Below are 20,408 nucleotides of genomic sequence, written 5' to 3' on the forward strand. Positions count from 1 at the left end.
CTTCAACTTTGTGACTGATGCTTGAACATTATCCTGAAGAATTTGTTGATATTGGGTTGAATTCATCCGACCCTGGTCTTTAACAAGGGCCCCAGTCCCTGAACTAGCCACACAGTCCCACAGCATGATGGAACCTCCACCAAATTTGACAGTAGGTAGCAGGTGTTCTTCTTCCGCCATGCAAAGCGCTTTTTGCTATGACCAAATAACTCCATTTTTGTCTCATCAGACCAAAGCACTTTGTTCCAAAATTAACCTGGCTTGTCTAAATGAGCATTTGCATACAACAAGAGATTCTGTTTATGACATGACTGCAGAAAGGGCTTCTTTCTCATCACCCTGCCATATAGATGTTCTTTGTGTAAATTGCTCTGAATTGTAGAACGATGTACAGATACACCGTCTGCAGCAAGATGTTCTTGCAGGTCTTTGTAGGTGATCTGTGGGTTGTCTGTAACCATTCTCACAATCCTGTTCATAGATAGATAGATAGATAGATAGATACTTTATTAATCCCAATGGGAAATTCACATTCTTCATATGCCGCTCCTGTATTTTTCTTGGCCTGCCAGACCTGCTGGGTTTAACAGCAACTGTGCCTGTGGCCTTCCATTTCCTGATTCCATTCCTTACAGTTGAAACTGACAGTTTAAACCTATGAGATAGCTTTTTGTAGCCTTCCCCTAAACCAGGAGACTGAACAATCTTTGTTTTCAGATGTTTAGAGAGTTGCTTTGAGGATCCCATGCTGTCACTCTTCAGAGGAGTGTTAAAGGGTAGAACAACTTGCAATTGACCACCTTAAATAATTTTTCTCATGATTGGACACACCTGTCTATGAAGTTCAAGGCTTAACGAGTTAATCCAACCAATTTGGTGTTACAAGTAATCAGTATTGGACAGTGACAGGCATTCAAATCAGCAAAATTACAAGGGGACCCAAATTTTTGCACAGCCAATTTTTCACGTTTGATTTAATTTCATGCAACGAAATACTGCTTCAGTAAAAATCTTTGTTTGGAAAACACCACAGTACTCAGATGTTCCTAGGAAATGAAAGACATACCACTGTTATCTTTTTTGTTGAAAGTAGACTAAATTGTTATGCTGGCTGAGAGGGGTTCCCAAAATTTTTCATATGACTGTATATACATATTTAAGTGTTTTTTAGCTTATCTTGTATAGTTGTTTGGTTCAGTTTGGATTGTTTTTAATGTGCTTTATAAATAAAGTCTGACTTAACTTAACCAGCTTTTTCAATAGCCTATGTGCACAGTCTAGATTTAGATATGTGATAATACCTCTATGACTCCTAGGTCCTTCTTATAAAGGGTACTTTCAAGTTTCTGACCACCTATTGTGAATTCAGATCTAACATTTTTTTTTCCAACATGAAATACCCTACATTTACTTACATTAATTACACTTACATTACATTAATTCCTGTTTAGACTTTGTTTATGGTTTAGCTCTCTGGATTTTTCTATTGATAAAAATACTTTGGTATTCTAAAAAAAAAAAAAAAATCATGTTTGTTCCAGTTTCTTAAAATTGTGCTGATCTCCCAGCCTGTTCTTAACATCATCTTTGTGGCTGCTTACAATTGACTGTGTTAATAGAAAGTATGAAAAGGTGGAGTAAGCCTGTGCTGCGGTCCAACCAATCTTCTTTAAGTATTCGTGACTGGCATAACAGGTACAAGGCTAGACCCTGCTTTCTTATCAAGTCTTCACTTAATCCTTTCTTGTTTAAATTCAATTGACTTAGCACCTATAATCATTCCTCACTATTCATTTCATGCCGTCCTGGAATACATCTAGTAGCTCTTTTCTAGACTTTCTCTTGTACTGATGTGTGTTTTGTGTAATACTGCTATGCTTGCAAAGGGCACGTATGTTTTTATTAAGTGACCAGGAGAAAAGAGATAACCAAAGGACAGAAAAGGAGTCAAAAACTGGGAGATCAAAAAGCACAACAACCAAAACCAAACACAAGACAAGAAACAGAGTCAAGGGATCAAAGGGAGATCAGGTAAGAACAAAAGGTCTTTTTGTATTATTTATGAGATCGATTTTTTTTTGGAAATCTTGACCTTGGTTAGGAAAATGAGGCAAGACGGAAATCTCTTAAACCTTCACGTAACTGGCAAGGTGTCACAATCTCTGAGGATCCACCTGCTATAAAGCGGTCCTAACGAATAAAACAAGATGGCGCAACCTGGTAATAAACAACATGACAGCGAAAACAGCCAAAAATAAACTTTTATATCAAATAGTATACACATATTGAAGAACCCGATATAAATAGTAGATTGCTTGGATCAAGAAAATCCCAGAACGAATGCCGTAATGAAAAAAATAGAACAAAGGAAGTCACAAAAACTTCAAAAGCGGCTAAAATTCCCAATAAATACAGAGAACAAGCCTACAAACAGGTCTCCAGATGTAACCTTACAAGCACTTAATTAAGACAGTTTATCTATAAGCTATATTAACCCTCAACATTCTGTGATTTTCTATGTTGTCGTGTGCTAGGCTGGTACTTTCACTTCAGGAGGGGATCACTGAATTAACAAGCTAATTAAAAAGACAGGCTCAGTTATGCGATGCACTCTGGACCCACTTGAGGTAGTAGAGGAGGAAAGAATTCACACAAAACTTAGTGCCATTATGAACAACGCTACACATGCGCTCTCTGACACACCCACACTGAGGACTTTCAGCCAACGAGTCATTCAGCAGAAGTGTGTCAAAAAATGCAACCGGGGCTCCTTTACACTAGCAGTAATACACCTGTATAATACACCACTATGACTGGACAGAACTTTTCTTTCTTTATAGTTTTCTTGCTTTTTAGTTATTCTAGTATGTGCTCAGACCAAAGTATGAGTGTGTGTGTGTATGTGTATATTTAATTATGAGTATTTTTAATTTAAAGAGCTTCTGCAAAAAGTCAAATTTCCCTCTATCGATTTATCTATGGTGTGTTGTACACACTGACATCCTCTTTAATCACTTTTCTAGACACTTCAGCCTTCTTAATAAGGTGTACATTATTGGTCGCATGATTACCTGTTAGCCCTTTTATTAATCTTTGGATGATATTAATGTTTATAATCTCCATAACACATACACGTACAATTCATTCCAGAGTTTGAGCTTGTATGTCACTGAGAGACACTGTCCCGATTGCTTAGCACTGGCATAACAAAACAAGAACTCACCTGTGAGACATTGGCTCATGTATAGGCTCAGGCTGGTTCTGTACTGCTTGAGGTGTATCAAATGGCTGAGGAGGAGAAGAAGGGTGTGATATGAGAGAGAGAGAGAGAGACAGAGAAAACAATTAGTCCATGATAACATATAAATATTCAAGCTGTTAGGGTTTTAGGTTAACACAGTTGTCCCACCACACTTTTGTTGTTATTAATTGCTGAAATTACTACTTTCGTGATTCAACATTTCTAAATCGTCTGCTGTAGACAGTAAGGGGCGCTCCAGCTCCCCAAAGACCCAATATAAACAGGCTCAGGACACATATTCAAAGCACAAAGAGTCTGTGTGTGGCAAACTCTTCCCTATAAGCATTTCGCACAACAATCTCAGCCACAAGTACAATAAAGCACAATAGTGCAATAAATCACTCTTTGGTCTTCCCTCTCTCAGTCACTCACTGCCTCCTCCACTCCTCCTCCTCGTAAGCTTCGTCCACCTCCAATCAGCTCTGGTTTATCAATTTAAGGCAGGAAGCTCCTTTTATCTAATTCCCCGGGAGTGCATCCTGTGTTATGATGCTACAGTTCCGAAGCACTTCCACGTGAGTTTGGATAACCATGCAATAGGGACTATGAAAATACTGGTGAACAACAAGAAATCACAAAACTGCTTGGAAGAAAATTAAGATTCTGGGTTCATTTAATATTAGGAAGAATATCAGGTAAGAGGAGAGTTTTTAAAATTTTTGATAGTGAAACACTGAAAGTACTGAAATACATAGGGAGTTACAAAGGTACTGACATATGAGGAACATCGCCAGGAAAGTTTTCAAATTGTGGATTACTAAAACGCCATAAGGATAAAAATACTAGGGACTGTGTTGAGAATCCAGGGTGATTAGATACTAGGAGGACAAATAAGACAGCAAAGGAGATCCCTAAATATCAGGAGACGGTAGGACTTAAAGCACATGCACACTGAGGGAATATTGAGATACCACCGAAATACTTGGGAGTCCACGGAGATACCAAGTATCTTGCATGCTTGGTTGACAATACAAAAGTATGTACTGGTGTAACAGAGAGATTATGAGAGAAAAGAAACTAAAATATATAGAGTAATGAAATTCTAGGACATTGAAGCTATAATATACCTGGTAGCAGAGAGATTTTTAGATGCTGGCATACCCAAGCTCTAGAAGTACAGAAACACTAGTGGTTCAACTGAGATACAAGGGTACATAGATAGTAGGGAAACAAATAAAACAGCAGATACGGAGGATATGTTGAGACATCAAGGTACTAAAGAACACAAAGTACAAAAATGCTGGGAGGACGTTGATATACATGGGAACATAATAATAAGAAGATACAATGAGATACCAGGAAGTGCGGAGATTTTGAAATATCAGATGCAAATGAGACAAAAATACAAAAATCCTGGGGTAATTAGTGCCAGGACACTAGAAGAATAGCTATCTGTTGTGGTGCTAATGATACTTGGAAAATACAGATGTATAAAGTGGGGACATATCAAATACTTGTGGTACTGAGAAGCAAAGGAGAAACCGAGAAATCAAGAAACGCAGAATCTGAGAACATTGAAATACTGAGGTCCTAAAGCATTTGGGCTATAGAGAGACCTTCCAATGCTAGCTATGGAGGTGTTCATGGGATATTAAGATATTGAGGCACTGTAAAATAAAGATACATATTAAGCTTTAACTACAAGATGTGCTGTAACTGTGGATATAATTAGATACCAGGGACAATGTTCACGGGAAGACTCTGAAATTCCAGGTGTAATGAAGCCCTCCTAAAATTCCTTTTGATTTATATATCACTTCGCACAGATTCTAAATATTCTCAGCAGCTTTCAAGATGAAACTTCACCTATTTGTCAGGGCTCAGTGTTGAAAAACCACATCCGGCTAAGCTAATACTGTGTAACTGCTCACCAAAACCACAGGTTAAATATTTCACTTGCTCCTCAATGATGAAACTTATTAAAAACTTTACAGGAAGTGCAGCTCGACCATGGGGCTTATTCTGAATTGGCAACGGTAGAAATACAAAGTTTAGGAACACTGCTGAGCTCCAAGGGGTTGATACCACAGGACTTCATATCTTTACCATTGAAACAATACTTGCGTCCTGAAATCTGGGCATGTTCTCCAAATGTTTTTCAAACAAGTGCTTCACGGAAATGTAGACCAGTTCATACTGCTCCTGAAAGCAAGAAAATGATATCATGAGTTAAGAGATGTGTCAAATTCTGTACACCTTTCCTTTCAGAATCAAAGCTATGTACCTTGGTTTGCACAAGTGATGGTCTCTGCATTCTCATCTCTTGGATCAGGTCATAGATGCTGAAGTTCTCCGGAACAATCTACATTGAAAAAAAAACAAAAAAAAAAAAAAACAGGGGAGCTCAATGTAACTAAGAATAATGACCATTCTGAATTACACTGGTAGCCCTGCTCCTCACAGGAAAATTATGAACTGGAACCAAAACTTAACCTGTATACAATATACAATAGTCAAAGCAAATGAACTCTGTGTGGGAGTGTTCATGCAGTACCAAAGATAGGGTCTTGCAGGAATAGTGTAAAGTTCTCATTCATTTTACATATCCGGAAATGGTTTCACAGAGAATGTGAAAGTGTCCTCTAATCTAAAATTCACTGATAGAATACTCACTGGGTTTCTGTATGGTGGACCCCTTCACTGACTGCTGAGTTTTGACTGGGAGCCTTTATGACGGTCCTGAAAAAGACATCACTGATGGGGTTCTTAATGGAAGCTCCTAAATGTGCACTTTCATGTGACATGATCAGTCAGAGTTTTTCTCAGAATCTGTAAGCTGCTCTACTTGAAAAATATGTCCCATCAAAATCTCACTAAATTACTCAATGTTTGGCTCCTTCGGTGACATTACTGCTGGGCTTTTACTGAGATCCTCTGTGATGGTCATGAAAAGGACATCACTGTTAGGCTTCTGACTGGCAGTATACAATATACTGTAGGATAGTCCACGAGCAACACCCCTGGAGAGGATTAAACTGGGATCAACATGACAATATCATTTTTTTGGGTCTCATATAGAAACCACAAGGTGGTTTGTTCAAATGATACCACTATCCAGAGTGTAACTACTAGATGACTCCAAGGTGATCCTCTCTAGTGATATATTCAGCTAGCATCTCAATTGGCAATTCTAAGGTGATCCTCTTTGGGGACATCTTCAGCTTTGTCTCTTTATATTACTTTAAGGTGGTCTCATGCAATGCTGTTTCCAACTGGGGTCTCACTGTATGACTCTAAGGTGGTATCCTCAGAAAATGTCCTCAACTGAGGATTTGAGTTAGGTCATTGTGTAAAATGTAAGTAAAAAAATGGAATGTGATGTTTTGCAAATCATTAAAACCCATAGAACAAAGACAACATATATTCTCATTATGAATTTGATGCCAGCCACACGTTTTAAAAAAATGGGATAGGGAAACAAAAGACTGGAAAAATTGGGTAATGGTAAAAAAAAAAAAAAAAAAAAACACCCGGTGGAACATCTCACAACTAATGATGTTAATTGGCCACAGCCGAGTCACATGGTTGGGTATAAATACAGCATCCCAGGGAGGCAGAGTCTCTCAGAAGTAAAGACGGGAGGAGTTCATCACTCTTTGAATGACTGCACAGGCAAATAGTTCAACAATTTAACAATTACGTTCCTCAATGTAAAATTGCAAAGAATTTTGGGATTTCATCATCTATAGTACATAATATCATTAAAAGTGTCAGTACGCAAGGGACAAGCCTGAAAACCAGTACTAGACAGCTGTGATCTTCAGGCCCTCTGGCAGCACCACATTAGAAATGGACATGATTTTGTAGTGGAAATCACATCACGGGCACGTTAAAACTCTACCATGCAAAGAAGAAGCCATATACAGTATAAACATAATCCAAAAACACTGCCACATTATCTGGAAAATTGTCCTGTGGTCTGACAAATAAAATTTTGAAATTCTTTTTGGAAAAATCACTGATGCCGGGAAAGTCTCCCAGGATAAAAAAAGGAAAAGGGACCATCCAGCATGCTGTCAACACTCAGTTAAAAAGCCAGCATTCTTGATGTTAAAGGCAATGCATTAGGGCACATGGCATGGGTAGCTTGCACATCTGGGAAGGCACCATTAATGCTGAATGATATATGCAGGAGCAACATATGCTGCCATCCAGATGATGCCTTTTGCAGGGAAGGACTTGCTTATTTTTAGTAAGACAATGCCAAACCGCATTCAGCATGCATTACAACACCATTGTTCCTTATTTAAAGAGTCCAGGTGCTAATTTGGCCTGCCTGTAATCCAGACCTGTCACCCACTGGAAACACTTGGCACATTATGAAACTAAAAATATGACAAAAGAAACCCTTTGTCGATCAATTGCAAGAATGGGACAACATTTCACTTTCAACACCACAGCAATTGACCTCCTTAGTTCGCAAGTGTTGTTGATAGAAGAGGTGATGCAATGCAATGGTAGGAAGGTTCTTGTCCCAACTTTTTTGAAACACAAGTTCAAAATGAACATATATTTTTTTCAAAAAACCACAAAATTTCTGAGTTTCAAAATTTGATATGTTGTTTGTGTGTCACTTTCACTTAAATATACATGCTACAGTATGCAAATCATCGCTTTCTGCTGTGATATACATTTTATACAGCACTCCTTTTTTGGAAATGGGGATGTAATATATTATTCTATGCTGGTCTCCTCAACTCTGGGTTTCATGCATGGCTTTCAGGTTGACCTCTTATATAATTTTAACTCTGAGGAACTCATCAGAAACTCAAAAGATTTGTCCTTCATGTGGGATCACAGCCGAAGTTCTTACTTGGTTGTCAACTTGTGTGGCATGACCAGTGAAGGCTTTGCAGGGACATAATAAATAACTTACCCCATCCCTCAGCAGCTTCCAGGTATAGTCAATTGCACAAATGGCTCCAGTTCGGCCACATCCTGCACTGCATAACAGAAACAAATGTCAAAATGAAGCAGGGTGCTTTGTGGTTTTCCAAAATGGTAAATAAAGAGCAACTGTGATCATCACATGAGTTTCATTAATGCTGTGTGAAGTTGCCAGATTACCTCATTTTATGGTGGCTCACTGTAACTTTGGATGTCCTCTTAGACTAAGTTCACATTACCAAGCTGAACTAACTCAAATCCATTTTTTTTGCCTTAATGTGACTCCAATCTGATGTTTCCAGGTCTGGGTGGATACAGAAATCTGATCTTTGCAAATCAGTTTGAGTCACTTTCATATGTGGTCCTAGACTGGATACATATCCTATTCGTGGTCATGCAACATGACCGAGAGCAGCCAAATCAGAATTCATGTGGTTTTTTTTGCCAATAAGCATGGGCTGAGTGCTGCTGTCGTTAGCCAGCAGTGGCAGCACGGCAAAACTACAATGGAGGACAGCTGTGACAATTGTCACTTTCCCACCATTGCTGGCTCCTTTCTCGAACCCACACATCTCTTGGTTTAGAAGTGCCAGCAGTAACTGCAAAATCAGCCAAAGCTAGCTCTCTGGCTTTACTTCACCTTTTTGACTTAATAATGTACAGCTAATGAACTGTTTTGCATCCTCCAGAGTAAAATGCGATGCATACACTAGCTACTAGCAAATCCATTTTATTGGTTTGTTGTCGGTGACAAAGGTGACTCATGCACAAACATATCAATTTGAACATGTTTGCCAATTTGGGGAACAGACACATTCACATTACAGTCAGATATACAGCTCACTTGTACTTATGAATGTGAACTCTCAAGATCTGAGCAAAGAATTGGAATTGAGCACTTGTAATATGAACATAGCGTTATACCAAAATACTGAATAAGGAGTAGGTGTAGAAAAATGAATGGCCACCTTGTGGCATCTCTTCATCCTTGCTGAAAGAATGAGTAAAGGAATGAAGGAAGGTGGATGGTGTTATGACTCCATTTGGGCAGAAGTAGCAAACGTGTCTCCTGGTGCCTCAGAGAGCAGTGTTACTGCCATGATGAGTGTATTATCGTAGCATTTCCCTCTACCCTTCACCTGTTTTCTCAAGGGTAAAAGTTCTCGTCAGGTTCATTATCGGGTTCGTCTAATGTTGCACTTTAAAATGAACACACACACACATAGATAAACACACACACACAGACCCTAACCACAACAGTGCCCCATGAATGACACACACACGCTGATTAACCCTTAGCACTTTAAACCACACATCGCCTGTCACTCAGCACTTCAAGAGACTTACTTATACATACAATGTTTTAATGATATCTCAGACCTAAATATTACTTTTGGTCTACAAGAATACATTTAAACATACAAAGACTCAGCACTCTTGACTATAGGCCATTTATCAGCCAAGAATACCTTCTTCTTATCGTACTGTCCTTTCTTTTGAGTGGCGCCCTCACTCTCAGCCTTATAAACCTCGCAGCACAGAAGTAATGGCAAAAAATCTGGCTGTCACCAGGTGCTCAAAGAAATCTAACTTATTAATTCAATCACTCTAGACATTAAGACAAAGCATAGAAAGTGAAAAGCAGCATGGTATTTATTACAAGAATAATAATAATACCACTGGAACAAAGAATAATAGAAAATAGGTACTGATAGGAAAGTCTGAATATATATAGTCTTTAAGAAAAGCTTACTAAAAAGTTACAGATGACAAGGATGAATATCCCAGGGAGGCGTTTGATTTAGCAATCGATGTTCATGATGCCTTTCTGACGACCAATGCCGTCTTTGTCTGTTCCTCTTCTTCTCCTCCTGCTCTTTGCTTCTTCTCCTTCTTCTCCTCTTCTCTCTTTCCTCTTTCAAAGGCATATTTATTATGAAATGTCATGCCTTGGTTTCACAACACATGCACCTGATTGGCTGGCTGTCAATGTGATTGATGAATTTTGCTCAAACTCTTTCCCAGATAATAAAGTTCTTTGATATTGCCTCAGTTTCCCTTTTCCCAGGCTATAAACCACATTCTTATCCCAAATGTCCATCCATAAATCAATCAATAGCCTGGGGTGTCAGCACAGCATCCTTTCCCAGGTTATAAAGTAATTGAACCACCAGAAATGTCTTCCTTTCAATGTTGGAAACAGCTGTTTTAAAAGTGTTATGGTGTAAGAAAACCTGCTTTGATTTGTTTTTAATTGTAGTTCATCTGTTGTTTATCTTGACCAAAATATAATGGAAAATTAAACCAAAATGTACAGATTTTATACACCATAACAATGAGTATTCGTGAACTTCACAGACACCCATCATGAAATCTCCACTCATCACTCTGAACTAAAGTGAATGAGATTGTCACGGTGGAAATGGGGCTGGAGCTGAATAAAATGAGTGACACAAAAGTGGAACAATGACAGACAGCCCTTTTCCCAAGTTTTTTCCTACCTGCAGTGCACACAGATGGGGATGATGTCATCCTCTTGGTAGGAACGCATTTCCCATATCATTTCTAGAATGGAAGTGATGGAACTGGGAACATCATGATCTGGCCAGTTGACATAATGGAGTTGATAGATGATATGATGTTCCTGAGTGGAGAATAATGGCCATTTTAGGATTTCAGAACAGAACCTGACTGAGTAAATTTGGCCAGCTTGCCCCAAAAATCTACTCACAGTTTGAAGGGTGGCTTTAAGGACCCTCACTATGTAGTCGTTTTTTTTTTCCTCAGACAGCTACGTTTACACACCAAAAAAAAAAAAAAACACAATGAGTGAAACTTACAGGACTTACTTCCTAGATCTTTTTGAAAGAAATGTCAACTGCTAGAATCATACTCACACACAAGACAGAGAAAGGACCACAGTGAAATGACCCCTCACTAGGCGGACACCAGTATATCTCACACTTTTTCTGTTTCAAGACAAAAATAAAAGAAATGATGACTGTGCCTTTGTGAGTGGGTCCATGTCTCCCTCTCCCAGGTCTATATACCACCAGGCCTGATCAATCTATCACATATCTGGTCACTAGTCAGTGTGGTCTTCTTCTTCAAGGTTACATCTCCTATTCATAATTAGTGTGTTTTCCAGGGTGCATATGTCACCAGCCCTGGCTAATGTATTCTATGTCTTGACTAGTATATACTCGGGTATGGTCAGTGTGTCCTTCTTTCTCTTACATATCTCCTAGTCCTAGCATTTGTCAATGTGTCCTTTTTTCTTACAAGTATATCCAAAGTCCTGACAACCCTTTTCAGGATGCTCATATTCTCAGTCAATGAATCCTTCCTTCCTGGAAAGTATGCCTCCAGTGCTTGTAAATATGTCATCACCACTAAGCACCTTGTCTTTCTTCGTTAGTATGTCGTCCTCTCTAGTCAGGAACTCCTCAACATTGGGTAGCATGCTTTTCTTTTTGTTTAGAACTTCCTCGGTTAATGTAATGTGATTTTACTACTGGTCAACATGTTTGTGTCTACAGATAGGAACAAGCTAGCTAGGGAACTGGCAAATATTGATGTGAAATGAAAATACAATGTCAACAAATGAAGACACACACTGATACTGGGACTGGAACATACAACATGCACTTCAGAACAGGTAATCCACCTGAATCTAAGCATGTTTGGGGTTGGCTAGCACTTGGATAGTAAATCATCTAGGAAAAGTTTGGTTTGCTGCTAGAAGAGGTGTTGGTGAAGTCAGCAGGAGGAGCTTATCCTGTGATCTGTAAATGGATCCCAATGACCCAATGCAGTGATGGTCACACTGTGCCATACAAATGGTAGCATCCTTTGGATGAGACATAAAACCTGACTCTCTGTGGTCATAAAAGATCTCTGGGCATCCTTCCTAAAGAGGAAGGATGTACCCCGATTTCCAGGCTAAATTGTCCACCATGGCCTAGTGATTCTGGATCTTAATTGGCTCTCTCTCACATTAGTTTCATCACTTAATGTTTAATGTGTTGTAACAGTGCAAAATGGATCAATCATTAAGGTGTAGGCTACACATTGGTGGTGGTTGAAGTGGCTCCCCACTCAGTATGTAAAACATGATGAGTTGATAAAAGCTCTTGTCACGCATGCGCGTTTGGGGAGCCGCAGAACGACTCAGGGAGTAGCGGAAACCCAAAAGCCATAAGGGATTGGCAGGCAACTAACCATTCTCTCCTTATTTTCCCCAGAAAGAAGGAAACGCCGACACCCTGAGCAAGCTCCCGTTCATCCACTTCCTCATCCTCCTCCTCTCAGATGACATCATGATTACAGGATGCACCTGCAACTCATTACCCACACTCCCTCTGTTTATTCCGGCCCGTCCTATAAAGGTTCCCCCATCACACCAGCATGTTGTTCAGTGATACTCTGTTAGTAATACTCTGGACTGTTATAACGATATTTTGCAAACTGTACAGTATACGGGGCTGGAAAACCCCAAACCTTTCTGTGCTGCATTCTCTTTATTTTTACACTCTATATAAATATAAATAATTATTTATCATTATCATGACCTGAAAAGGTCAGTGTTTTCATCAGGAGGAAAGACATAATGTCTATAGAAAGAGACACACTAGATAGGGACTTCTATCCTGATCAGTAAGACCCTATCTATAGGGCATTATGTACTAATCTCTGGAGATCCCCTCATCCTTTCTGTCCAGTAAGTCAGCAATTATGGATTGAGAAAGATAGGCAGATATGCATTTGTCCCAGGGAGATATTTGGCCTTTTTAATATTATTTATATTGTAACAGACAACAACATCCTCTCTCAAATACACACCAGAACAATTAAAAGGATAGAAAACTAAGGAATTCTCTTCTCTAAGTTAATACTATCCTACTCCTCACAAGTGTGTCCTCATATATAGGCACTGTTTGCTTAATTGCTGTCCTTAAGCAGTGGGGCTTTCTTGTTGGTTCTATGTTCCCGTATTTCCTAGGCAGTACTTCCTACATCCTCCTACGCATAGTCCTTCTTATGGATCAGTGTGATTCCATCCCTAGGTAGAACATTTTCTTTCCTGGTTACTATGCTCACATACTAGCTAGTGTATCCTCATCTATAGGCAGTGTTTCTTTCCTTCTAGTCATTACATTCTCATCAGTAGGCCGTGTGCTCTTCCTTCTGGGCTTTACTGCAGAACAGATATCTCCTTATCCTTATGATCGGTATGTTCACTGAAAAGTATATAATTTGTCCTTCTTTTTGCCCCTATCAATAAGTCAGAGTGTCCCTGACCTTCAGCAGTCTACCCATCTTCACAGTGAGTATTCAATCAATTTTTGTCAATATTTAGACTTACCCTTCCCATCTCAAACTCCCTGCAGGCCATGACTATAACCTGTAAAGAAGAATGTAATAGGGAGTAAGGAGGGGCTTTGGCATTTAGCACACCTGGCCCATAAAACAATCAAAACAATGAGAGACAAAACTGTTGCCAATATAAAACAGTATTATTAACTCAAAAAAGTATGGAAACGAAAAGGTGGCAAAGAACAAACAAATGCAAGATGTAAACATCTAAGTCAGAACACAATAGTATGACACATTGACCCACCAAATAATTATCAGTAGAGTGCAATGGTTTGGAGGTATAGCATAACAATGAAGAAGCACAGAACCATATGACACATGGGACCTTTGCAGAGCGTAGCCTAGATTAAGACCTGTCACAGTTATGCAGCACAGCAGTGCCATCTCCCACCTGGACATTGTACTCCCAAATCATCCTCCAGAAGTCCAGAATTGTGTCTGGTAGTGGGCCTTGTGTGGCAATATAGGCTTTTGGTCCATAAACCCCCTGTAAGAAATTGCAGTCTCATTAGTTCACATCAGCATCTCCCTGCTATCTCCAAGTGGTGTGGATACTTGCTATAAGGAAATACCAAATGTGAATCCCACAGAAGGGCTGTCCAACCCCCCAATCCCCCATCCCAATTTTTTTTTTTTTACAGTCCTCACCTTGATGAAGCTAGCATTAATGTAGTCTGTGTCCTTGTCTGATGTGATGAGAGACAGCTTCACTCGACTGTGATCAACTAGAACAGACAGACAGTGTTAAATGCAGCATTAGATTGAGCGCCACCCCTCACCTTACTTTTCATCCTCTAATTGCTGTATCCCTTACTCACATGGTAAGATGTCTTTATAACGGTTCTTCTTAATGTTTTCTGTCAGCTCACCACACTTAGAAGGAAAGGTCTTCTCAGTCTTGTACTTGGCTGACTGCCTCTTTAATCTCTGAAAAAGCCCAAACAGAACATACAGTTTCTCAGCATAGTGGAAGTCAGATTAGCTGGAGCTTTTGTGTGTTGTCAAAAAACACATAAAATAAAAAATAATAAAATATTGTCAAACCCACTTAATCCAGTTTAGGATTGCTGCAGTCAGAAGCATTTCTTCGTAATACTAGATGTAATGTAGGAACCAACACTAGACAGTGTACCAGTACATCATAGGTCCCACTCACACAGAGCCAGTGTAGAAACGCTGGTTAATTATGTAATGACTCATTCATTTTGTTTTCAAAACTGATAATTCCAGCACTGGGTTGTTGGTAGCTGTAGCCTGTCCTGGCTCCACAGAGTACAAGAAATGAACAAACTCTTCTCACTAGATGCTAGTCTATTAAAAGTCAAACTCACACACACTTCACATTCACATTGGATCAATTTATTGTCATTACACTTAGTTTATTTTTTGGTAGTGATAGAAGATGAGAGAACCTGTAGAAAAACAGGTTTAGAAGAAGAAGGGAATAGGGGGTACATTTTCCCAACTTTGTGAAAACATTTCGATTGTCCTCCCTGTTACAAGATGAGCCTGTCACTTTAGGAAAACAGCCCTACATGACCAAAAGTAGGAGCTTGTATGGCTAGGCTCTGTGTTACTCAAAGTGAGTATATGTGTGAAATGTGAGCTCTGCACCACATTGAAGAAACATCATACTAAATATGGTGTAGGCGTCAGCCTAACCAGAGCGGGTGGTCACCCCTGTCCCTGCTCCTGAAGCGACCACATGACCTTCAAATGGCAGTTGTATGATCCTGTTGGTTCCATCTCCTGATTATCTACCTTCACCCTCTACAGCATTGGCTCCTCCAGAATGCTGCCTCTATATCCTACTCTGTTTAACCTCCTATTTCTTCGTTCTTGTTCTCTTGGTTTTCCTTTGTTCTTTACTTTCCTATTGTTCCCCCTGTTCGCTGCTCATGCTCCATTTAAATACCGATCATTGGTCGTAGGTGCCACAATGACAGACTCCACAGTGCTAATGAGGCAACTGACCATTGCACACTTCCACACATGAATGCTTGGCAGGCCAAATACTCAGTAACACTCCGGAGCCACTCCACCATGCTGCTGCTCGCACATCATTCCAGCCAGAGTGTGTCATTTATTTATTTATTACCTATAAAGTGCTCATTGCCATGGACCTAAATTTATCTTATCACATACCATCACTTTGTCCAGGAAGGTCTACATATACTTGAAACTGCTATAGTAGTTCAGAACGAACAATTTAACATCAATCTACTTGAAGTGCAGTCATTACACTTTCAAGTGAAATAACAGTAAGTATTCAGTTGCATTACAGAAATGTCAGATGCTTTCAGAGAACATTATATGGAGGGAGGCAAATTGTTTGCTCAGGTGGAAGATCTGGTCATATGGTTACTTGTGGTGCCTGCACTATCAGCTGAAGTTGAGGGAAACTTTAGGGCTCTGAGAAGATTAAAAATGCGGATGCAAGGCAACGTGGCACAGAACAGACTAAACAAAATTACACTTTTCCATGTTGTGAAAAAGCATATTAGGGTTCCATAATGGATTTTTAAAAACAGTGAGGTGGTACAGACCCAGTGAATGTAGATGTGTGGAGAAGCCCTGAGGCCGCTGGGATCTCATTGAGGAAACTTGCTAATTGTGTGTAACGTGCACAGAGGTATTTTAACACAGCTGTCCTTCATCAAGGCTATGCAGATCGTTTGGTGTACCTGCACTCACTGGGGATAAAAGAGGGTCTGACAGCAAGATTAAAGGAGAGGAGATCAAAATAATGGGAGATTGAGGGAAAGAATGGAGGTAAAATCAAAGCTGGTGTGAAGGACAGGAGGTAAGGCAATTGGGGAAGCCCTCTGTGGAGCAATGGCACTTTTGAGGTGGGGTCACTCCTGCTGAGCATCTGATCAAAGTGGGAGTGACTGATGGCTCCAGTGAGGTTACACGGACGTTGATGGATAGTGGTAGGACAAGAGAGCAGGGCTTGAGAGGTTCCCATGGACTCTGAAGGATGGTGATGGGAACATAAGCCGAAGATGGCTGACTGCGCTTTCTGCAGTGTCATGTTTGTCAGATGAGTAGATGTGATAGGTGAGCAGAGGAGACGGGACTTCAGACTTGAATATAAATGACCCTGACTGTGTTTTAACCAATTTGATAGATTATTTAAGGATTTTAACCTCCACGAAGACACCATTTTATTGGATTATTTATTTATTTATAGAAGAAAACGGCACAACACCTGATTCATGTTTTGGCCACTGATTAAATAAATGCACTGAACACTGTTTGAATCAGCCTTGCTTGTCTGTTTGTCCTCACTGCACTAGTCTATCCTGGAGATGACTAACGATAACCTGGGTTTAAGGAGATGTCAGGGCTGTGGGAAACTCGGGAATCACACATTTCCATAAAGACGTGCTTGATCATTTGGACAAAATAATTATGCCAGCGATTCAGTGCTTACAGAAATGTTTGTAGGGACATCTTTCTTTAGAAATTTTAAGCAAGAAAACACAGATCTATACACACACATATGTGTAAGTTGTAATAACATTTGCTTCCAAGAAGTTTTTTCATCCACTGAGTAAACAGAGAACCTCAAAATGAAACTATTGAGAGGTAAATTACACATTGGAATTCATTTTGAAGGTGTAGTCCAATGTCCTCAGATGATTTTCAAATAGTTTTAGAACTGTTTGACATATCAAGGTATTGTTATCATTGTGGTAAAATGTAATTGTAAAGGGTGGCGCAATGGTAGTGCTGCTGCCTCGCAGTAAGGAGACCTGGGTTCGCTTCCCAGGTCATCCCTGCGTTTGCATGTTCTCCCCGTTTCTGCATGGGTTTCCTCCGGGTGCTCCGGTTTGGTGTGTGGGTGTTTGTGTAAATAATACACAAATAAATAGATGCTGACACCAAAATGAGGTTTGGGGCAGCCACTCGTATACTTGAATAAGGCTGCAATAATGGACATTTGGCAATGCAGAAGTGTACAGGTTGAGTCCAACAACAGAACTGAATACAAGTGGAGGATATCTGGTTTTTAAAGGAGGTTGGCGGAAGTGATGTCATCTGGGTTGCGGAGTTGGAAGTGAGTTCTTGGTGGGAGGAGGCGGAAGTGATGTCATCAGGCTAGAAATGGAATTGACGTAATCAGAGTCAAGCAGAATTTTTCGTGTCTGGTGTGCAGAGATAAGAGAGAAACATTTACTGCACCCCGCTACCCGCTGGCCTGGCGTGGAATTAACTTCTTTTGGTCCTTCTAGCTGCCTCCCACGTGCACGTGTGTGACAGCGTATAACTTTCAAATTGCCTTTACTGTTTCATTACCCTCATAGCAGCTCATCGTAGCATTTTGCCAATAAATTACAGTGTCAGAGGAATATCGAATCATCATAATCTATATATATATATAAAAGCCAAATACCACTGACTCACTTATCACGAAATCTCCTGAACCATGAGGACTTGGGACTTGAACTTTGGAATATAAGTTACACTTGGCCCATAGGTGCTTGCTAAAAAACGGTTTTAAAAATTTCGTGGTTCAAGCGTTTTTTAGACCCATTCACTCAATTTCTTTCTAAAATAAATTTCTTTAAAGTAAATTAAAAATAGGGTGGCGCACTGGGTAGCGCTGCTGCCTCGCAGTTAGGACACCTGGGTTCGCTTCCCGGGTCCTCCCTGTGTGGAGTTTGCATGTTCTTCCCGTGTCTGCGTGGGTTTCCTCCCACAGTCCAAAGACATGCAGGTTAGATGCATTGGCGATCCGAAATTGTCCCTAGTGTGTGCTTGGTGTGTGTGTCCTGCGGTGGGCTGGCGCCCTGCCCAGGATTTGTTTCGGCCTCGCACCCTGTTTTGGCTGGGATTGGCTCCAGCAGACTCCTGTGACCCTGTGTTAGGATATAGCGGGTTGGAAAATGACTGACTGACTGTGATTGTATAAAGAGTTGAATGTGAGATACTGTGAAATCCACCCCAATAAATATTGTGAAGAAAAATTCCAGCTGTTTGCTCTCTTAAATCTACGTCTTTGTAGGCACATTGTGAAAATGTGTCTTGACTGAAATTTGTCATTTGATTAGAATCAACTATTACATTCACAATAATCCTACGGAATACTAATGGTATAGAGAATCAAGCTTCATTTGGTCATAGGCCTTTGCTTTTGAAAATTCATGAAAATCAGAATTGATTAATTACTTTTCAATGTTTTTATATAAAGCAGGCCTCAATTATCTGTGCCTTGATTAACCGAGATTCTGCCTTATCCAAGGTGAACCTATAAGTGTAATACACCACTTTTCTTATAATTCATAAAAAGCTTTGCCAGGAGTCCTGCACAGAGCGTGTAAATACTATACTTTTAACCTCGACTGTACCAACTGAGCAACCAAGGAGCTGGTGACTGTGTGGATGTGGCCATGATTAACTCATTCCTCCACAACTGCACCCTTCGGCTATTGTCATTCTGTCAACAGCGATGACCATGTACACATGCTGTACAGTTTCATTTACTTCAGATTTCTGTGTTTATACATTTGTGTAATTAATGAAGTCTTCCATCTTGAATGAGTGGGAAAAGAAACTGTGAAATGGTATCCTTACAAGTGAAACTGGAAGCTATCAAATGGTTGGACCAGGGAGAAATGTAGCTATTCATTTTATCTGAGTTTTCAGGCCCACATTAACTTGGATAAGCAGGGTTCTGCTGTATATACACTGCTCATCCCCAACCTTAAAACCTGGGACAGGTGAAATGAATAACACTGATTGTCTTGTTACAACGGTGTCTTTCAAACATGAGATATATCAGGTAGCAAGTGAAAAGCCAGTTCTTGAAGGTGATGTGTTGGAAGCAGGAAAAATGGGCAAGCATAAGGATCTGAGCGACTCTGAACAGGGCCAAATTGTGATGGCCAGACGACTGGGTCAGGGCATCTCCAAAATGGCAGGTCTTGTGGGATATTCACAGTATGCAGTGGTTAATACCTTAAAAAAGTGGTCAAGGGAGGGGAACTGGTGAACAGGTGACGGTCATGGGCACTCAATGCTCAATGATGCGTGTCTGGTCAGATGCCACAGAAGAGCTACTCTAACTCAAATTGCTGAAAAACATAATGCTGGCAATAAGAGAAAGGTATCGGAACTCACAGAGCATTACAGTCTGCTGCATATGGGGTTGTGTAGACCCAGACCAGTTAAAGTGCCCATACTGACTCTCGTGTACAGCCAAAAGTGCATACAATGGGCAGGTGAGCACCAGAACTAGACCATGGAACAGTGGAAGACAGTGGCCTGGTCTGATGAATCATATTTTCTATTAGATCATGTGGACAGCCGGGTGCTTTTACCTTGGGAAGCGTTGGCAGAAAGATGCACCATGGGAAAAAGGCAAGCAGGCAGAGGTAGTGTGATGTTTAGGGTAATGTTGGGTCTTGGCATTCAGGATGATGTTACTTTGACACCTACCTCTTATCTAAAGATTGTTGCAGACGACTTACACAACCTTCATAGGAATGGTATTTTCTGATGGCAGTGACCTCTTTCAGCAGAATAAGGCACCCTGCCGCACTGCAAAAATTGTTCAGGAATTGTTTGAGGAACAAGACAAAGAGTTCAAGGTATTGACTTGGCCCCCAGATTCCCCAGATCTCAATCTGATTGAGCATCTGTGGGTTGTATTGGAAAAACAAGTCTGATCCATTGAGGATCCACCTCGTAACTTAAAGGATCTGCTGCTAACATCTTGGTGTCAGATACCAATGGACACCCTCAGAGGTCTTGTGGAATCCATGCTGTCCATGTAACATTTTAAAACAAGAAAATGTCCTTAGACAAAATTTGAGATGAGTACTGGGAAATTAACTAA

At 40.2% G+C, this 20,408-nt stretch overlaps 1 protein-coding gene across 2 annotated transcripts in view; it reads right to left on the reverse strand.

Annotated features, from left to right (window-relative positions):
• Positions 1–20,408, reverse strand: part of LOC114647862 (tyrosine-protein phosphatase non-receptor type 22-like) — a 164,416-nt gene that overhangs the window by 77,414 nt on the left and 66,594 nt on the right. For both annotated transcript variants that reach the window (XM_028796531.2, XM_028796529.2), the window contains exons 2-12: positions 14,383–14,491; positions 14,213–14,289; positions 13,956–14,051; positions 13,554–13,592; positions 11,086–11,157; positions 10,920–10,979; positions 10,690–10,832; positions 8,178–8,244; positions 5,526–5,603; positions 5,348–5,443; positions 3,224–3,288 (exon numbers count right to left, since the gene is read on the reverse strand). In XM_028796531.2, the coding sequence (XP_028652364.2) occupies positions 3,224–3,288; positions 5,348–5,443; positions 5,526–5,603; positions 8,178–8,244; positions 10,690–10,832; positions 10,920–10,979; positions 11,086–11,157; positions 13,554–13,592; positions 13,956–14,051; positions 14,213–14,289; positions 14,383–14,491 (902 nt within the window). The remainder of the gene's footprint in view (positions 1–3,223; positions 3,289–5,347; positions 5,444–5,525; positions 5,604–8,177; positions 8,245–10,689; positions 10,833–10,919; positions 10,980–11,085; positions 11,158–13,553; positions 13,593–13,955; positions 14,052–14,212; positions 14,290–14,382; positions 14,492–20,408) is intronic.

The sequence above is a fragment of the Erpetoichthys calabaricus genome, chromosome 3 (genome assembly GCF_900747795.2).
Source record: "Erpetoichthys calabaricus chromosome 3, fErpCal1.3, whole genome shotgun sequence".
NCBI lineage: Eukaryota > Metazoa > Chordata > Cladistia > Polypteriformes > Polypteridae > Erpetoichthys > Erpetoichthys calabaricus.